We start from the raw sequence: 20,957 nt of genomic DNA on the forward strand, positions 1-20,957 counted from the left end.
AGTAAACACAGGACTGATCTGTTAATCATTTGAAACCAGAGTGATATTGCTGCCTCTGTCAGTCTGTGGAGAAGGCGGAGAGGAGCCGCTGCTCACTGACACACTAACTGCAGTTTGAGCTCGGCCGCTGTTCCACAGTAACTGCAGTTAGGTGGACACATCTTTTTGACCATAACCAGTTATAGTGTGAACAGCGGTTGGAGGTCGGGGGTCTTTATAATTACAGTGCAAGTGGATGTTTAGATGCAGTATAGAACTAAATTAAATCTGTTGGCTTCTGTCTGTTTAAAAATCCTTTGTTACAAATAGTGGACCTGCTTCAATAGAAAGTAATTATAACAATGGATTGGATTTATATAGCGCTTTTCAATGCCACTATTCATTCACTCTCACATTCACACACTGGTGGAGGCAAGCTACGGTTGTAGCCCCAGGGCAGCCCTGGGGCAGACTGACAGAAGCGAGGCTGCCATATTGCGCCATCGGCCCCTCTGGCCAACACCAGTAGGCGGTAGGGTAAAGTGTTTTTCCCAAGGACACCAACGACCAGGACAGAGAGCCCGGGGCTCGAACCGGCGACCTTCCGGTTACAGATGAGGAAGTACTGGAGAAAGAGCTCTAACTCTTAAACTCTTACTCTTCTCCTCCAATTGAAGTTAAAGCTACACAGTAAGAAAAAAAACAACAACAACAACAACAAAAAAACCTCCTCTTGTTGTGAAAATCTGCCTCCACCTGTCTCCTTTCGTTTTCTGTCCACATTAACACACTTACAGAGACAGACTCACTTATTTTTCTTATTTACAGTGAATCAGTGTGTGTCAGTGAATGCTTCGTGTGTGCTTTGTCTCCATCTAGTGGACTGATAGTAGAAGTAGAGCAGCTAATGGCTTCCTCTGCCTCACACTGCTGTCTGACTGCATTCAGCAGACACTGAGATGAAGCAGAAAAGAAACACCTGATATTTGGACAGCACACATGATGGAAAGGAGGATTTCAGTTGATGTGCACATGAATGATTTGTGTTTCCTCTGCAGGTGAAGGTAGAAAGTGTATGTGAGCTGATGTGGACGTGAATTCAGCAGCATGGATCAGTGTGAGGACAGAGAGGAGGGAGTCCCTCCCTCTAAACCCACTCTGTTTGGGGAAAATGAGAGCCAGACCAAAGCTCAGAGGTGAGATGACCATCTCTAACAGTCCATAACTCTTCTCCAACTCACAGCTCAGCACTCACATCACTGCTCCATCATTATTTCCTTCGGGATGAATAAAGTATGATCAATCAATCAATTATTCCCAGGAAAAGACGGAAACGTGGGAGAAAACATAAACATGGAAAAGAACCCGATGCCACCTGTGTGTCATTAAAGAGCGACTCCATTCATTTTAAAGCCCAGCAGTTGTCTGCTGCAGAGAGGTGAGCTGTTAGTAACATGAACTCTTTGAGACCTGACTTAATTGATTGATGTTGTTGGATATTAACTGCATTGCAAACAGGTCATTCCCTCAATCTCATTTAAACTGTCTCTTAAAAACAACCCTTTGGTTTTAAACAACTGAAAACCCACAATCAGTCATTTTAAATTAAACGAGTTCCAGCAGAAGATGTATACATTTCTCAGTAATAACTGTTTTGAAATTAACAGACAGTTGCTGCTCCATAGTTTATTAATTGATAGAGATCTAGAGTTTGATAGTTTGATAGAGAGAGAGATTATATACAGTGGGGAAAAAAAGTATTTAGTCAGCCACCAGTTGTGCAAGTTCTCCCACTGAAAATGTTGAGAGAGCCCTGTAATTTTCATCACCTTAACTATGAGAGACAAAATCCTGAAAATCACATGGTCTGATTTTTAAAGAATTTATTTGCAAATTATGGTGGAAAATAAGTATTTGGTCTGTTTGAACTCTTTATCAGTATAAAAGACACAACCTTAAACCTGGGTTTTCTGACCTTGCGTTTTGAGTTCCGGTGTTTTTGTTGCTTTGTATTATGAATTATGTATTAAGTGCTCTTTGTTAGTCTATAGTGATGGGATTTCTCGGCTCACTAAAAAGAGCCGGCTCTTTCGGCTCCGAACTGGCTCTTCAGGTTGTTTTGTTGCTTTAATTAGTTTATTATTAACAATAATATAAAAATATGCACAAAAGTAATAACTAATGTAAATAAATGGTTTTATTTATATATCTTTATATATAAATATATACATTGGCTCCTAGAGACAAAGCACACACAAACTCCAAAGCACATTTCTAGTGTTAACTGAACTTCAAAACAGAGCTACCTAGATCACTTAAATTACACAATTGAAAGCATATGTGTATTGTTTGTGTATTTATACACAAGCACTCATATATATTCAAATAATTTAAAAAAATGTTTATTTACCTGTTACCACCACACACCAAATCAGGTCGTTGGTACTTCCTGGCTTGTGTAACCTCTAGATAACAAAAGCTCAGCACTGTGCCTAGCATCCTGGAGCACTTCTGTTGTGTTTTGTACGTGTTTTGGAGTTTGTACGTGCTTTGTCTCTAGGGGCCACCGTAAATATACTTTTATTTATTCACTCCACATAAAATGTAATAAATATTCATATAATACAAAAACCAACTATTCACAGTTCAACTTTTAACTATTTAAATTTTCAGCTTTTTCCTTTTAAACAAATTTAAAGTGAAACAACACAAAACACTGCAAACCACAACACAATTAAATATATATTAAAATATGAAAACATAAAGAAGATGCACATTCTCTGTCATATGGGCCTGCATGAATAAACTTTCTGAATCCTTTATCATCTGCAACTGAAAATAGTTGTGGATGATTACTATACCTTTGTAATATGACATTGTTGTCCCTGGCTCTCTTTCTCTGTCTCTCCCTCCTGCTCTCTCCCTGTGCTACTGCGTGTGGAACTACCGCCCCTCCCCCCTCTGCCCAGCGCAAAGCACAAGGCTTGCATGCGGAGTGAAGCGGAAAAAGGTGCGAGAAAGAGGGTGAGAGAAGGAAAAAAAACCCCACGGCTCGCAATAAGGAGCCGGCTCGCGTCGTTCACGTCAAAGCTCCGGCTCTAAGAGCCATTTTGTTCGCAACCAACACATCACTATTAGTCTATAGTTTATTTCTATAAGGTCTAGTTTCTTGTGGTCCCAGTTTAGTTCCCTGATTGTTTAGTAATTTCCCTCTGTGTAGCTGACCCCTGTGTCTCCCTCTGTGTCTAAGTTTATACAGTTATGTGAGTTCTTGTGCCTTGTGTCCACTCCTTATGTTCAGTGTTTCCCTCATCCTGTCGTGATTGTGCTCTCTCGTGCCCCTCCATGTTCTCTCTCACCTTCCAGTCCGTCTCTGTGTCCTCCCCATTTTGTCTTGTGTCTAAGTGCCCTCAGCCGTGTCTCCCAGCTGTTCCCTGTTGCCCTGTTCTCCTTCTGTATTTATTGTCTGTGCTCACCTCCATTTGTTGTAGCGTCGTCCCCTCACGCTGTGTGTCACCTCCATGCTCCCTGTGTTCCCAGTGTAGCCCCCTGCGTGTCTTGGGTTTTTGATTTGAGTTTCTTGTTTATAGCTCCTTGTGTTTAGTTTAGTACCAGTGTGTTTTTTCCAGCAATAATACTGCCATTTTGAGTTCATCCCTCCCCGCGTTTGAGTCCCTGCTTTTAGGTTCTATTTCCTTCCAGCCACGCAGTGAATCATGACACAAGCAGTCAGTCACACTCCAAACTCCACGATGGCCAAGACCAAAGTGCTGTCCAAGGACACCAGAAAAAAAAGTTGTAGACCTGCACCAGGTTTGGAAGACTGAATCTGCTATAGGTAAGCAGCTTGGTGTGAAGCAATCAACTGTGGGACCAATTATTAGAAAATGGAAGACATATAAACCCACTGATAATCTCCCTCGATCTGGGGCTCCACGCAAGATCTCACCATGTGGGGGTGAAATCACAAGAACAGGGAACAAAAATCCCAGAACCACACGGGTTCTGGAACGACCTGCAGAGAGCTAGGACCAAAGTAACAAAGGCTACCATCAGTAACATACTACGCCTCCAATTTCTTAAACTGCCGCGACATTCTACACTGCATTTCTGACATACAAAAAACACTGGAATCAATGGTACTCTTCTTGCTGTCTTTGACTGCTGAGGTTCTCTATAATATTTGGTAAAGATTTCATAATTTTATTGCATATTCTATGAGGATACTGAGCTGTTCATAATTATTAATAGTCATTTTTTGTTAACAGGATTTTTACAAAACCAGAAATCACTGTTCAGCTTTTGTTATCAGGGTTTGGATGTGCACAGTTATTGGAGTTGCATGTTGTTAATGTTCAGATAACAAGAGAATTATAAGATACAGTGGGGCAAAAAAGTATTTAGTCAGCCACCGATTGTGCAAGTTCCCCCACTTAAAATGATGACAGAGGTCAGTAATTTGGACCAGAGGTACACTTCAACTGTGAGAGACAGAATGTGAAAAAAAAAATCCATGAATCCACATGGTAGGATTTGTAAAGAATTTATTCGTAAATTAGGGTGGAAAATAAGTATTTGGTCAATAACAAAAATACAACTCAATACTTTGTAACATAACCTTTGTTGGCAATAACAGAGGTCAAACGTTTACTATAGGTCTTTACCAGGTTTGCACACACAGTAGCTGGTATTTTGGCCCATTCCTCCATGCAGATCTTCTCGAGAGCAGTGATGTTTTGGGGCTGTCGCCGAGCAACACGGACTTTCAACTCCCGCCACAGATTTTCTATGGGGTTGAGGTCTGGAGACTGGCTAGGCCACTCCAGGACTTTCAAATGCTTCTTACGGAGCCACTCCTTTGTTGCCCGGGCGGTGTGTTTTGGATCATTGTCATGTTGGAAGACCCAGCCTTGTTTCATCTTCAAAGTTCTCACTGATGGAAGGAGGTTTTGGCTCAAAATCTCACGATACATGGCCCCATTCATTCTGTCCTTAACACGGATCAGTCGTCCTGTCCCCTTGGCAGAAAAACAGCCCCATAGCATGATGTTTCCACCCCCATGCTTCACAGTAGGTATGGTGTTCTTGGGATGCAACTCAGTATTCTTCTTCCTCCAAACACGACGAGTTGAGTTTATACCAAAAAGTTCTACTTTGGTTTCATCTGACCACATGACATTCTCCCAATCCTCTGCTGTATCATCCATGTGCTCTCTAGCAAACTTCAGACGGGCCTGGACATGCACTGGCTTCAGCAGCGGAACACGTCTGGCACTGCGGGATTTGATTCCCTGCCGTTGTAGTGTGTTACTGATGGTGACCTTTGTTACTTTGGTCCCAGCTCTCTGCAGGTCATTCACCAGGTCCCCCCGTGTGGTTCTGGGATCTTTGCTCACCGTTCTCATGATCATTTTGACCCCACGGGATGAGATCTTGCGTGGAGCCCCAGATCGAGGGAGATTATCAGTGGTCTTGTATGTCTTCCATTTTCTGATGATTGCTCCCACAGTTGATTTTTTCACACCAAGCTGCTTGCCTATTGTAGATTCACTCTTCCCAGTCTGGTGCAGGTCTACAATACTTTTCCTGGTGTCCTTCGAAAGCTCTTTGGTCTTGGCCATGGCGGAGTTTGGAGTCTGACTGTTTGAGGCTGTGGACAGGTGTCTTTTATACAGATGATGAGTTCAAACAGGTGCCATTCATACAGGTAACGAGTGGGGGACAGAAAAGCTTCTTACAGGAGACGTTACAGGTCTGTGAGAGCCAGAGATTTTCCTTGTTTGAGGTGACCAAATACTTATTTTCCACCCTAATTTACGAATAAATTCTTTACAAATCCTACCATGTGGATTCATGGATTTTTTTTTCACATTCTGTCTCTCACAGTTGAAGTGTACCTCTGGTGCAAATTACTGACCTCTGTCATCATTTTAGGTGGGGGAACTTGCACAATCGGTGGCTGACTAAATACTTTTTTGCCCCACTGTAAGAGAGCTGACATGATGTTTTTGTGTCAGACAAAGACATCATGTCATGTAAAATAACCTCATAATTCACGTATTATTAAGTGAGAGGTTTATTTTTTTGTTTTTGTTTTTTGTTGTTTTGGGTTTTTTTTAAATTTCATATTCTTTTTAGTGCAGAGGACCAGCAGGTTGCATTTTAGGTTATAATGTTTTGTTGTATTATTCTGATTCTTTATGATGTCTCCACAGAGTGGACCAGAAGAGCTCAGAGGTTCCCAGTGGTCAGTCTTCCCAGAAGCATCAGACACACCTGGACTCTATATTTATGGTGTGTACATGTGCAACAACTACTTTTACATTCTGTTGACAGACATATTCTTGCTGGGTTCTGGCTCAGAGGGTAGAGCGAGCTGAACAGAATGCTGTGGTCAGATTTTTGCCTCCACTACAAATACATCGGCAAATATCTAGCATCTAGTATTTTAGAAAAAACAACAACAACAAAACAGTTTATTTAAGAAGCGCCTTTCAAGAATCGAGTACACCTTACAAGCAGTTAAATAACAGACAGTATGGCTACTCTTTCAAGAAGAAGAGAACATACTACATAATGCTACATAGTATTTGGTAGTATTGCAGTGAATACTGCATAACATTAATCAGAAAAGGCAGGTTTAAAAAGATGTCTTAAGGCCTAAGGTGTCTTAAAGCTACTTTAAATATAGGGAGAAAACCAATGTTGTGAAAGTGGCATGGAAGAAAGTTCCAGTGCACACTCAGCTGAAAGTACTGGAGGGTAATTTGAGCAGATGGGAAAATAACAGTAGCAGAGGAGGATGATGTCAGAGTACGGGAAGGAGTGGAGCTGTGCAGAAGATGTGATATGGAGGTGTGACTTTATGGAGATACTTTGAAATAAGAAGCAGAATCTAAAATCAATGTGATATTTCACAGGAAGGCAGTGAAATGGTTGAAGAGCAGTAGTAATGCGTTCTATTAATGACACAAGCAGCTGAATTTTGCACCAGCTGAAGTCTATGGAGATATTTGTGTGGAAACTGTTGAGAAATCAGTTTTACCCTGGTTCTTTTTTATTCCTCGAGCATCCAGAGACAGCACCGGAACTCAGTAGTCATTTTCACAAAACCTTTATTCATCTTTATTCATCTTCATTTAAGCATGCATCTTCTAGAAGGGGAGATGTGCAAGGCCGGTGTCCCTCTGCAAATCTTCACTCCTTTGTCTGTGAAACACAGACCCCCATGGTGTACTGCAAACTCTGTGTTTGTGTGTGTATGCACGAGCACCTGAGTGCCTGTGTGTGCGCGTACCGTGTGCATGTAGGTGTGGGTGCGTCGTAACAGTCAAAGCACTGTGTGTGTCTCTGTGTACGTGACTTCCTGTCGGTCATAAAAGTAATCTCCTCACCTAAGCTACACCACATTCCTCTACACAACATAGAAAACAGAGTTAACATATTACAAACACTGAGACTCCCACTCTGCATCCACTGGACCATTGGCCTCTTGTTGTCTTACATTTACATTTACATTTAAGGTGGAGAGTCTCCTGCAAACCTACTTCTAAGTTTATAACAATTATGAGTTTTTATTAAAGGTACAAGCATCAGCATCCGCAATCCCCAACTGTAGCTTCCTGTCTCCTTTTATGACAGCAGACCCCCAGTGTCAATAAATTCCTTTCCCTCTAAACAATTACACACACTCACAAGCCTACAGCTAAGCCAAACTGAAACACACAGACAAATCCTTCCTTATTCCTCTGATCTAAACAAATTTAACACATCATATTCTAATAATTGTTTTCTTGTACTCACATAATCTAGAAAGGATAAAATTATAATAATCCATATGGAATATTACCTAGAGCAAGAATAGCAGTAGTGTTATCAATGAGAAATGATAACTAATATTATGTAGCTGGAAATATGATCACCAAGTAATAATACTGATAAGTATTTCAAAGTGTAGGGCACTATCAAGAGAAACATCTAGGCTCCTCAGCTCTGAATAACAATGTATGGACATACAATGTACTATATGGACTACCTGCCACATGCTGTGGGATCGTAAAAATTATAGTACTGAAAAGGGCATGAAGGTATTACACTGCACAGCGCAATAAAACTGAGGTGGAAAATTTCAGGTGGCTGAAAGATACTATTATAGTTGAGAAAAGAGCTCTACTGTTCGTTTCACCAGATCTGATAAATGTTCCATAATATCCAGATTTAGCTGCAGATAGAGAATCCTTATAGTTGTGTGTGTGAGAGACATGTTCTTATGAAGAACATGAGACATAACTTGTTAACTTGACATGTTTACACAACATTTATCTTTAACAACAATATAAAGGGATAGATATATGGAAAATATTCTGACAAAATGTGGATTTTACCTTTTCCCACTTCTTTTAGATAACCAGGGTTTGAATTTCATTGAGGGATTGTGTATATTGAGCCTAATTAAACAGATTTCCAGAAACACACCTCCTTCTATGTTCTTTGTTTTTCTCCTGTGTGAGAAAGGTTTTGGGGTATTTCATAAAATATTCTGTTCCAGATGCTGGAGGACAAAATAATCTCTTTTGTGAAGAACGAGCTGAAGAAGATCCAGACAGGTCTGAGTCCAGATGACCTACAATGTTTTAAGAGTCAATGTGAGGATGAGGCTGTATTACAGAGTGTGGATGAAGAACAGAGTACGAGCAGCAGAGAAGCATTTGTGATGATTACAGTGGACTTCCTGAAGAGAATGAAGCAGAATAAGTTCGCTGAGTGTTTGCTGAGAGGTGAGAATTATTCTCTAAATAAAAAAACATTCTGAAAAAAAGTGCTAAAACATTCAACAATATTTCAAGTAACACAAAAATACATTCAAAATATGTACACTTGATAAATCCTTGATTTGTGTGTGTGTGTGTGTGTGTGTGTGTGTGTGTGTGTGTGTGTGTGTGTGTGTGTGTGTGTGTGTGTGTGTGTGTGTGTGTGTTGGGTCCTTAAGGAACCTGCACTCGGAACTTCCAGTGGCATCAACATGAATTTAAATCTAACATGAAGAAGAAGTTTCAGTGTGTGTTTGAGGGGATCGCTAAAGCAGGAGACCAAACCCTTCTGAATCAGATCTACACAGAGCTCTACATCACAGAGGGACGGACTGTAGATGTCAGCGATGAACATGAGGTCAGACAGATTGAAACAACATCCAGTAAACCAGACAGTCTAGAAGCAATAATCAGACAAGAAGACATCTTTAAAGACTCACGTGAAAGACATAAACCAATCAGAACAGTGCTGACAAAGGGAGTGGCTGGCATAGGGAAAACTGTCTTAACACAGAAATACACCCTCGACTGGGCTGAAGACAAAGCCAACCAGCACATCCAGTTCATATTTCCATTCACTTTCAGAGAGCTGAATGTGCTGAAAGAGGAAAAGTTCAGCTTGGTGGAACTTGTTCATCACTTCTTTACTGAAACCAAAGAAGCAGGAATCTGCAGCTTTGAAGACTTCCAGGTTGTGTTCATCTTTGATGGTCTGGATGAGTGTCGACTTCCTCTGGACTTCCACAAAACTACAATGCTAACTGACCCTAGAAAGTCCTCCTCAGTGGATGTGCTGCTGATAAACCTCATCAGGGGGAAACTGCTTCCCTCTGCTCGTCTCTGGATAACCACACGACCTGCAGCAGCCAATCAGATCCCTCATGAATGTCTTGGCAGGGTAACAGAGGTCAGAGGGTTCACTGACCCACAGAAGGTGGAGTACTTCAGGAAGAGATTCACAGATAAGAAGCAGATCAGCACCATCATCTCCCACATTAAGACCTCACGAAGCCTTCACATCATGTGCCACATTCCAGTCTTCTGCTGGATCACTGCTACAGTTCTGGAGGATGTGCTGAAAACCAGAGAGGGAGGGCAGCTGCCCAAGACCCTGACTGAGATGTACATCCACTTCCTGGTGGTTCAGGCCAAAGTGAAGAAGGTCAAGTATGAAGGAGGAGCTGAGACAGATCCACACTGGAGTCCAGAGAGCAGGAAGATGATTGTGTCTCTGGGAAAACTGGCTTTTGATCACTTGCAGAAAGGAAACATGATCTTCTATGAATCAGACCTGATAGAGTGTGGCATCGATATCAGAGCAGCCTCGGTGTACTCAGGAGTGTTCACACAAATCTTTAAAGAGGAGAGAGGACTTTACCAGGACAAGGTGTTCTGCTTCATCCATCTGAGTGTTCAGGAGTTTCTGGCTGCTCTTCATGTCCATCTGACCGTCATCAACTCTGGGGTCAATCTGCTGGTAGAACAAGTAATTACATCCCAGATGTGTGAAAGAAGAGAAGAATCTGCAGGGAGACACTTCTACCAGAGTGCTGTGGACAAGACCTTGCAGAGTCCAAATGGACACCTGGACTTGTTTCTCCGCTTCCTCCTGGGTCTTTCACTGCAGACCAATCAGACTCTCCTACGAGGCCTTCTGACAGAGACACGAAGTAACAAACAGGAAACAGTTCAGTACATCAAGAAGAAGCTCAGTGAGAATCTGTCTGCCGAGAAAAGCATCAATCTGTTCCACTGTTTGAATGAACTGAATGATCATTCTCTAGTGGAAGAGATCCAACAGTCGTTGAGATCAGGAAGACTTTCCACAGAAAAACTGTCTCCTGCTCAGTGGTCAGCTCTGGTCTTCATCTTACTGTCATCAGAAAAAGATCTGGATGTGTTTGACCTGAAGAAATACTCTGCTTCAGAGGAGGCTCTTCAGAGAATGCTGCCAGTGGTCAAAGCCTCCAACAAAGCTCTGTATGTATGCATCTATATACACGTTTATTGTTGAAATGTTTATGCAACTATGGTCTATTGCATCTGGAAGTCTTAGGATTTCTGAAATATTTGTGGAATTAACCCTTATCAAAGTGGACCCAGAGCTTTTCTTTAACTCTTCAAAAACTAATATAAATGAAAAGAAAATGATAAAAATCCCTGCAGTGAGCTAAAGCACCTTGTTTCCAACAGATGATGAATGGTGGTTTCATCGGGGGTTCAGTATGTGATAATTAATAATTATTTTGAACTGTATAAGGCAACAGCAATCACTGGTATTCTAATTTAGAAAGTATGCCTGTGTCAGTGGTTATTGATCTATAATCAGTAAAAGTACTAGCTCTCTACTTGCTTAACGGATACAGAGGTGTAACTGTGCTTTTTCAAACCTAATTCTATTTTTTTTATGCTTGATCTACGAGTTGTATTGTTATTTATGAAGCAGAGTCAGACATTTTTTTTCTGGTGGTAAGTTAAAAATAAGTTATTTAATTTCATCACAAATTAAATTGGTTTGCAGATTGTTTGGCTGTAACCTCACAGACAGAAGCTGTGAAGCTCTGCGTTCAGTTCTCAGCTCCCTGTCTTCTAGTTTGGGAGAACTAGACCTGAGTAACAATGACCTGCAGGACTCAGGAGTAAAGCTTCTGTCTGCTGGATTAAAGAATCCAAGCTGTTCACTGAAAACTCTCAGGTGAGGATTAAAGCTTTTTTCATTAATTTAGGTTTATGATCTGGATTATAGTATTGATCAAACAACAACATTGTCGAATTCAAAATTTAGCTGTTATTCATATTTATGTTAGCCTCTGATTTACTAATTCATTTATTCTTTTTCATAACATTAAAAAAATTGAGTATGAACCTGTGTGTATAACATGCTTTTTAGCGCCAGTCTGTTGAGAGATTTCAGATATTTTGGATTCATAACATATCAATTTATTTTCATTGTTACAAATTGTTTCATACAGGATTGCAGCAAATGTACTTCAAACCTTTTATTTAGGGGTTTGATTTATTTGTGTTAACCCTTACACCCTGGTGAAATAGTTTCTGGATGAATACATGATGAGAATTTTCCACATCTCCTCATCTATCCTTTTTGACTTCCTTAAATTAAATAAATAAATAAATAAATAAATAATACAAAAATAACTTTGGAAACCTAAATAAACTAAATAAATCAATAAAATGCCACTTGGATGAGTGACGAAATGTTTCTCCCACAAAACGCTACGTCCAGATGAACAGAATCAACTTTTGGAGATTTACTTTCCTGTATGATTGAGAATGCATCAAGAAGAGTAAAGTGTTGTTTTGTGTAGCTTAAACCTTTCAGCTCAATTAATTTCAAACTTTTACATAGTGACTCATATTATACTGTGATCTATATCTGCTTTTGAGAGCACAGTTTCAAATTAAATTCTTAATATATCACTACCACTATAGTCTCTGTTTCTCCAGTTGTGTCACTGCTGCTGTACTGCTCAGTGTCAAATGTTTTGTTATTCATCTGCCTCTTTCAACACTACTAGGTACATTACTGTCCTGAAAATATTCCTGGAAAAGTAGGAAGTGTAGCCTAAAACAGAAACTTCTTATAAACCACCAATTCAATTTTCCCTGTTCTGTGACACAACCTCCAAGTAGAAAAAAATGTAATAAATAAAAAAAACCCTCTGGTTATTGGTTATCTGTATCTGGTTATCTATCTCCAGTGACTATAGTATTTCCGGGGCCGGCGCAGGTGACACAACAACAAATTTGAAACTGCAACATTGACTTAATTGAGGTCTCTGGGGAAAACCTGATCAAAAAACTTGATCATCTGAATGCTTTGGCAATAATTTTGCACCAGATGACCTTTTTGATGAAAAACCTCTTTATATATCCAGGCTTGGGACCAGTAATACATTACAATGGTGCCAAGGACAGCAGAGTTGTGGCTGGTTCTTTCTTTCATCTGACCAATAGTGCTAAAATGAAAACATTTTCTCTCAGAGTGATGTTGAAAAAATGGTTTGAGCATTTGTTACTTTGAAGTTGACTTTGACTGTAGTCATTATTTTCTAAATGCTCCCACAGAAGTTTTCAATTGCTCCAAATTACTGTGGTGAGATTACAGAGACAGAGGCAATGAAAGAGAGATCATATTCTCCTATAATATCTTCTATTAAGTGGTTTCCTTTTAAATTCAGAGTTTAATTAAAATAATTTTCTCACAAAATCCTGAATGATCAGACCATAAAGAAAGCATAATAACATATTCACTTTTAGAGTGCAAGGTTACTTGTGGTTCTTAGTGTTCCCAAGAAGAGATTTAGGTAATTAAACTTGAAACAATAGTTCTATTAGGTCAAATGGATGTCCCTGAATTTGGAAATAAGAAAAACAATAAAACAATCCTTGTATGCAGTATTCACAGATGGATTTTTTTTTTTACCTGTCTACAGTCTATCAGGCTGTCTGATCACAGAGGAAGGCTGTAGGTCGCTGGCCTCAGCTCTGAGCTCAAACCCCTCCCATCTGAGAGAGCTGGACCTGAGCTACAACCATCCAGGAGACTCAGGAGTGGAGCTGCTGTCGGCTGGACTGAAAGATCCACGCTGGAGACTGGACACTCTCAGGTAGGGGAATAATGTCTGATAGAGGAGGAAGAGCTGTAAACTTTAAATAATTTAATTCTTTAATCTGTGTTTGTTTCATGCAGATGTTACATTAACACACACACACAGAGGAAACCTATATCTATTACACCAAGTGTTTCTTCTTCTTTCACCTCTTTTCACTCTCTGCAGCTAATCATGAGGTGTTATTAAGCTCTTGGTTTCTTCCAATGTGTTTCTTTTCATCCATCTTCCTCTCCTCACCCTAACTGGTTGTGGCAACCCTTTTTTTGGATCTGCCAGAGGTTTCTTCAAAGCAAGTTTTTTTTTTTTGTTTTTTTTTTTTTGGCTGTACCGTTTGGTAATTTAGCAATCAGAATTATTGTCTGATGGCCAAAAGGATGCTATTTTTTCAAGTGGATCATTATGGTTTGCCATATTGGTCCACTTGATTGGTCTTTATTATAAATTAAATTAAATTAAATTAAATTTCATTACAAACTGGACATACATGACTGAGGGATAGGAGAGGGAGAAAGAAAGGGAGAGAAAGAAAAACAGAGGTAAAGATGGACAATGAGAAAAGACAAGAAATCCAGTGGATATCCTGTTGAAAGTGGAAAAAAAGAAAACAAGTAAAAAGAGAATACCACAGTAGGGGTAGGAATACCACACCAACAACCTCAATAAGTCTAAGTAACTGTAAATAATAAATATCGAATGTTAGTGTGCAGCACACAAGACTGACAGTGCACAATATGCTTTGAGGTAGCAGCCAAGGTAGATAGTTTGTGTCTGTGAACATCCATGTGTACACCTGTGTGCATGAGCGCACTTGTATTCAAAAGTTTCTCAATGTAACAATCTACTAGAGAGTGTGGGGAGCCATAGCCCTGCCCTGCATGCCTGTTTCAGGGTATGAAGCAGGCATGCAGCAGATCCAGTTCCCTGACATCCAGAGGCCCCCCAGAGCACGAGAGCCCAAGAAGGACCATTGGAGGGGCAACCATGCCACCAAAAGAGCTGAGGAGCACCGGACACTAAGTACCACAAACACACCGATGGCTAAGTAAATCAGCCACCTGCTGGTGGCTGCCAGAAAGCAGAAGGTGTCAGCGCGGCCCCTACCGAAAACCCTCAATATGTTAGGAGGTGGGCACCAGCGCCAAAGGTGGGGTGGAGTACAAAGACCATCCTCTGGACGCCCTATAGCATGCCCACTCCCAAGGCCCTATATGTATATGTTATGAGGCCCCAAATGGGGGCCCAGCCCTTTAGTAAACTTTTCAAATGCAGGTTTGACAGCAGAAATGAGAGAGATCTGTGATGTCTGGGGCATTCCTCAACTCTCCTAACGGCCTGCAAGCAAAAAAGTCATATAAATGCTGATAATTTATTTCTGAGTAATTTTTCATGTACATAAACATGTATGTTAATAAAAGTGCCTGTGTGAGATTTGGGACACCGCTTTGACTAAGAACTTTCTTTTTGTTCATACTTTATGGCTTTAAAAAAAATATCGAGATATATATCGTTTATCGCCATCCAGCTAAAGAATATCGAGATATGAATTTTAGGCGATATCGCCCAGCCCTACTCTGAGCCCTTCTTGAATGACTCTTCACCATGACAGACTGGAACAGCGGCCGCTGCAGCCTTCTGTCTATCTATCGTTTCCCTCTTTGCTAACTTGTGAACAAAACCCTCCTCAACATGGGGCAGCAACTCATCCCTGATTCAGAGTGGGCTTTCCACCATTTTCTGTCTGAGGACTAGGGATGGGTATCGTTTAGGTTTTATCTGATACCGGTGCCAAACCGGTACTTTTGAAACGGTGCCGGTGCTTAAACGGTGCTCAAACCGGTGCTTAAAGAATGGAGAACACAAACTTTGTCCACAAACCTCTCATGTTCAGCTGTTTTTTTGTAAAAAGATAACAATGTTAGCCTTTTCCGCAGCTATGGGGCATATATGGTATGACTCTTGGCTGGAAGCAGTGCTTAAACAATGGAAAAAACACAAACTTTGTCCAAAAACCTCTCATGTTTAACTGTTTTCTACTTTTTCTTTGGTCATTTTAGCCTCTTTGGCCAGGGTGAAGGGAGTATCTGCCATCAAACAAGAAGACAGCCGCATGTAGCTATGATGATGTTTGCTAGTTCACCTTACATGCATTAATGTAATAACGTGGTTAGCCTACTCAACGTAAATTATACACGAACAACATTAAGCTACTCGCCCAGAGAAGAACGGCTGCTGCTGCCATCATCATCCGTCATCATTTCTGCTACACTGGCAGGGCTAGGGGCCAGGACTCTACTCTTCAGGTTTTTGGGGGATTGTTGCTAACTCCGGGTCCGATAACAGGCACCACACCCGCAGTAGATGTGCACGGCTCTTGCAGCAAGCTATCAAATACGGCGCATTTCTCGGCTTTTAAAAAAAAAAACACTATGCGTCGCCAGCTGTTTCATCGGATTTGAGGTGTTACTTCCTTTGACAGTATCACAGTATCACCTTAAAGCACTTGTTGCAGGCTGCCGAGTTTGCATATTTTGCTGTGAAGTACAGCCAGACTTTTGACCGCTTCGCCTTGGGCATTTTTAATCTGTAGCTCTGCTCTAAAAGAACGTACGTACCTGGACCCGCCTACTATCCTCAGAAACGTAAAATGATTGGCTAGAATTCAAAGTGTATGACATCTCAGGAAAAAAAAGCACCGAAATAAAGCACCGAAATGTGCGTTGCTTTTCGGTCTGGTTACTACCGTTTATGTCAGAACCGGTGCCATCATGGCACCGGATACTGGTACCCATCCCTACTGAGGACCATGGCTAAAGATTTAGAAGTGGTGATTCTTATTTCTGCCACTCCACTCAGCTGTGATTTACTCCAGTGAGAGCTGGCGGCTCCACTATCTAATGGCTGTCCAAGCCCGACAGCTTCATGGTGATCACAGAGAGGGACATGCAATGTCCCGCTTGAGAGGCCCCAACCACGACACACAATAATGTCATGAAAGGATATTTTTAAAAGGGCTATGCAACATGCCCAATAACTTTTCATTCTGATGATCTACAGAGTCATTTGAGAACAAAACAAATTTCACTGCTCAAAAACTTCACTATCTATAGTGCAGACAGTGTGGATCCTCTAAACTAAGTTTGTGGGATACGATCTTTAAAGAAATGAAGATCAAACTGTCATTGTTTGTATTTGCTTACACAGCATGTCTTGAAGAATTAGCTGGAGTCATCAGCAACAGCAGAGAGCAGTCATATCTCAAGTCTAATAACAACAGACAGGAAAAGATCAATAAAGAAACAACTTCCCCAAACCAAAACACAAATGAAACAATAAGAAAAACAGGTTGAGCTAAAGTATATTTAAAGTTCATCCTGATTAATATAAATGTCACTGATAGTTACAAATATATTGGAAATCCAAAATACATACTACTCAGCTGATGTCTTTCTGTCCAACAGTTCCTTTTCTAGACTTGCAGGAGTTTGATGTAATCTGGGGAGTGATGGTCCAAGCCCCAAAGACAGTAAGAAGCAAGCAGAGGAACAAAGCATTAAAATAAATACAGGGGTTAGAGTTTATGTTGTAAAAATTCATATGGATTGAAAACAAGCCCTGCTCCTAATGGCTGCACTTTCCAAAAACGCTTAGTCTGGGCTTTTATCTAGTAGCTGCTGACTTTTCTTTTTCAAACAATCAACAGAAAATTTCACTGAGAGATATTTGTGTATAAGGTTTTTAAAGCTGTGGTGTTAATTTTTAAGTAACATGGGCCGAGGGGCAGCTGCAACGCTAGGCTAACACTTGCTAACTAGCAAGTTGATAAACCTGGTGCTAAACTTAGAGAAGGCACAAAAACAATTTGAATGAGTGTAAACATTTACTCACCAAATCAGTGTAAAGAATTGCAACAATAATCCCTTGAGCTGAAGCTTCTCCAGCTGAACCCAGGTTTGCTCAACATATTCTGGGAAAAAAAACAACCTAAGTGCCATGAACATGTGGACTGACAGGAAGAAAGTGACATGTCATTTTCAAACCATATCATTTTGTCCTTCTGCGCTGAGAAGCAAAATTTCCAGCTTACTATATTTTTCCTAAGTTAAGACAACTTAAATAAACTGGGTTGATCTGCTTTTTGAATTTAAAGTACTGGCAACTTACTGAAATGCGGTCAGCTACTTAGCGCTTAGTGCTGTTTGCGTTAATCTGGTGGTGGTCAGAGGGCCCGGTCGCGCCTGTGTCCGGCAGCCTCGCCTCTGTCAGTGCGCCCCAGGGCAGCTGTGGCTACAGTGTAGCTTACCATCACCAGTGTGTGAATGTGTGTGTGAATGGGTGAATGACTGAATGTAGTGTAAAGCGCTTTGGGGTCCTATGGACTAGAAAAGCGCTATACAAATGCAGGCCATTTAATCTCATTAAAATGACGTTAACGCCATAACCGCATTAACTCTGTTGGCTCATTAACGCGCCAGCGCCGTGCAGCCCCAAGCACGGGCGATCTTCATTAACTCGCTAACAGAGATTTGCTGCGTTAATACGGTTATGGCATTACTGTCATTTTAATGAGATTAACGCTGACAGCACTACTTCATAGTGATTCTAATATTAAAAAAAATGAACAGGTAGAAAAGTTTTTTTTGAGTCTAACAGAGCTAAAGTTCTGTTAGCAGAACTTGTCCTGGATGTAGTGTGTATTTCATCATCACACTTGTGTCCTTTTGTGCGATTAAAAATAAAAGTAATATTTATACCTCTACTATAAACCATTGCAACAAGAAAAACTGATTGTAGCACAGTTTGGTTGAAGACAAATGCATTTTTTTTTAAATAATCACCCTGCGTCAAAACAACAAGCATTCAGTACAGTTACATATTAAACAGTAAATTACAGATTCCCAATGTGTGCCTTTTCTTGTTTTGTATATATTTCTCCAGTTTGGTGTTTATGCCTGCTGTCTACTATTAATAGTACTTGGAGGACTTGAAGCGAGCTCACCCATGATTTTGTTTTACATGTACAATCTCAATAAAGACACCAAAGACAGGGAGGTGTCCTTTCCAGCTAAACAATAATGAAGGTCACTGTTTGAATCAGTCATATTTCTTTCAATACAGTGATGTGCTGACAGGTCCAGGATCAGTCCAAATCATCAGCAGTTTGATCCACCTATGGACTGAAGTGCATTTGTGAAAATGTTGAACTGTTCTTTTATCAGTGTCTAACAGTATGTGTATGAAAGCCATGTAATGTCCATGTGTGCATGCTGAAAGAGACTGTGCTGGTCTGACTCCCCTCCTCCTTTCAGGGTGGAGCCTGCTGGAGTCCAGTGGTTGAGACCAGGTCTGAGGAAGTGTAAGTGTGTTTTTAATGTGATTCATGAAAACAAAGCAGCACACATTCAACCATCTTCAAACTGTCACATCACTCATTCACATCTCTGATGTCAGGAGGCATCAAAGTGTCAATCAGTGAACAGATGATGGATCAATAACTGCAGCTGGATTGTGTTTGTTCTCTCCACCAGATTCCTGTCAACCCACAATTGACACAAACACAGTACACAGAAACCTCAAACTGTCTGACAACAACAGGAAGGTGACATGTGTGATGGAGGTTCAGTCGTATCCTGATCACCCACACAGATTTGATGTTCATCAGCTGCTGTGTAGAGATGGTCTGACTGATCGCGGTTACTGGGAGGTCGAGTGGAAAGGAGAGGTTTGGATGACAGTGAGTTACAGAAGAATAAGAAGGAAAGGAGTCAGCAATGACTGTTTGTTTGGAGAGAATGATCATTCCTGGAGGTTGTACTGCACTAACGATGGTCCTATTTATGTTTGTCACGATACCAAATTCGTATCCACCACCACCTCCTCCTCCTCCGTCTCTAACAGAGTAGCAGTGTACGTGGACTTTCCTGCTGGCACTCTGTCCTTCTACAGAGTCTCCTCTGACACTCTGATCCATCTCCACACCTTCAACACCACATTCACTGAACCTCTTTATCCTGGATTAAAAGTCTTTATGGGTGCCTCAGTGTGTCTGTGCTGAGTTGAGTGTAAAGAGTGTCCTCCTGTTAGAGAAACACTGACTGTTGAACAGATAGTTCAGTCTGTACATGTCTGTCTCTTTCACTCAGAAACATGTTTTCAGATTCATGGATTCAGTTGATGTTTTAAACTGTTCTAAATGATTTCTTGTAAATTTCTTCCTCTTCAGTCATTTAAAGATGTAAGATACTATTATTCCAGGATCCATATGTTTTTTTTCTGCCTTGGTTTTTGGTTAGTTGTGTTTTTCTGAAGCTCAGTTCACAACCAGCTCCTCTGCATTTTCATTAAAATGAATCCAAATGTTTGATTTCTCTTTCTTAATGGGGTTTTTCCAAAGTCTCCACATGCTCTTACTGTTTCACTCATTGTTGGAATCTCATAATTTGAAAATGTTTTGTATAAGCTGAAAATATTGGCTCAATAATTTTAAATGCAGTTATAACCAGAATATCATTGTTTTGAGGGATCATAATGGATATGGCTTATCTAATAAACAGCAAAGGCTTCAATCCTGATTTGAAAGTAGTCTTGTGTTTTTCCAATGTTGAACAAGAACATGGTGCAGGATGTTGGTACCAGCTTGGTTATCAAACACATGAAATATGTGTGTATCGCACTGCATATGTTGTGTATCACTTTAGTTTGTATGAAATATGAAAACTATCACAAAGTGTCCTGGTGAAGAATCTGCTGGAATTTGAGGATGGATATTTTTTTTTTTTTAGAAGCTGTTTCATTCATATGATTTTAAAAAGTGCTGCATCAAAAACAGAGAAAGTGAAGACAGATGTGTTTGTGTGCTCAAAGGAAAATCACAGCAAAAAGCCTTGTGATGGAATTAGGCATTTTCTGTTCTGAAGCCGTCTAGTGGTTGTTTTGTGTATATTATTATTCCAGATCTAGCCAGGGGCCGTTTCACCTGTGTTAATCTGTTGCCATCACAAGTTGTAAGTAATATTGTATGTTATCATTGAAACAGGTTCAAATCAAATTTGAATGGGTATATAACCTAAGCTAATTAAAGTTGATTTATGCAGGAAATATGGCTGAATATGAAACTTGATCCTGTTATTCATAGGTACACGTCACTGTGACACGATAGGCTTCATGCTTCTGCTGGTGGCTGTGCAGCACTCATTTAACAAAGTAGAACACACAAAGATTTAGCTAAAGATGCTGAGCTGGAATATGTGGCTGTAGAAATACAGATCATTGAGGAAGTTTACACCAGAATAAACTAATATAGTTCTTGTAAAAGGTCCCAACTTCAATCTTTGGAAAGTCTGGAAGATAAAGGAAATGAGAAAACAAGAAGATGTGGAGACTTTATTGCTCACAGCTCACTCCGGGGAGGAAAAAAATGTGTTTCAGAAAATACTATTTCTACCTTATGATTACAGACATGAAACTGTTTCAGCTTCTCAAAAATTCATTTTGGCATTAGTTTTCTTCCAGCCTTGGAAAAAAACCCTCAGAGATT

At 40.4% G+C, this 20,957-nt stretch overlaps 1 protein-coding gene across 1 annotated transcript; it reads left to right on the plus strand.

The window, feature by feature from the left end:
- The first annotated feature begins 1,086 nt into the window (after nt 1–1,086).
- Nucleotides 1,087–19,475, plus strand: LOC146625178 (protein NLRC3-like). Its single transcript, XM_085362643.1, has 9 exons — nt 1,087–1,175; nt 1,301–1,417; nt 6,195–6,273; nt 8,528–8,756; nt 8,969–10,769; nt 11,311–11,484; nt 13,244–13,417; nt 18,730–18,776; nt 18,949–19,475. Exons 1-9 carry the CDS (start codon nt 1,087–1,089, stop codon nt 19,473–19,475), a joined length of 3,237 nt encoding a protein of 1,078 aa, XP_085218769.1.
- Nucleotides 19,476–20,957: the final 1,482 nt, after the last annotated feature.

The sequence above is a fragment of the Diplotaxodon limnothrissa genome, linkage group LG9, assembly GCF_057381915.1.
Source record: "Diplotaxodon limnothrissa isolate DT_005_m linkage group LG9, D_limnothrissa_male_GT1.1, whole genome shotgun sequence".
NCBI lineage: Eukaryota > Metazoa > Chordata > Actinopteri > Cichliformes > Cichlidae > Diplotaxodon > Diplotaxodon limnothrissa.

Coding starts and splice junctions, on each gene's coding strand:
- LOC146625178 (XM_085362643.1), top strand. CDS start 1,087: ATGGATCAGTGTGAGGACAGAGAGGAGGGAGTCCCTCCCTCTAAACCC. Junction 1,176..1,300: donor AGCCAGACCAAAGCTCAGAG/GTGAGATGACCA, acceptor AATTATTCCCAG/GAAAAGACGGAAACGTGGGA. Junction 18,777..18,948: donor GAGACCAGGTCTGAGGAAGT/GTAAGTGTGTTT, acceptor TCTCTCCACCAG/ATTCCTGTCAACCCACAATT.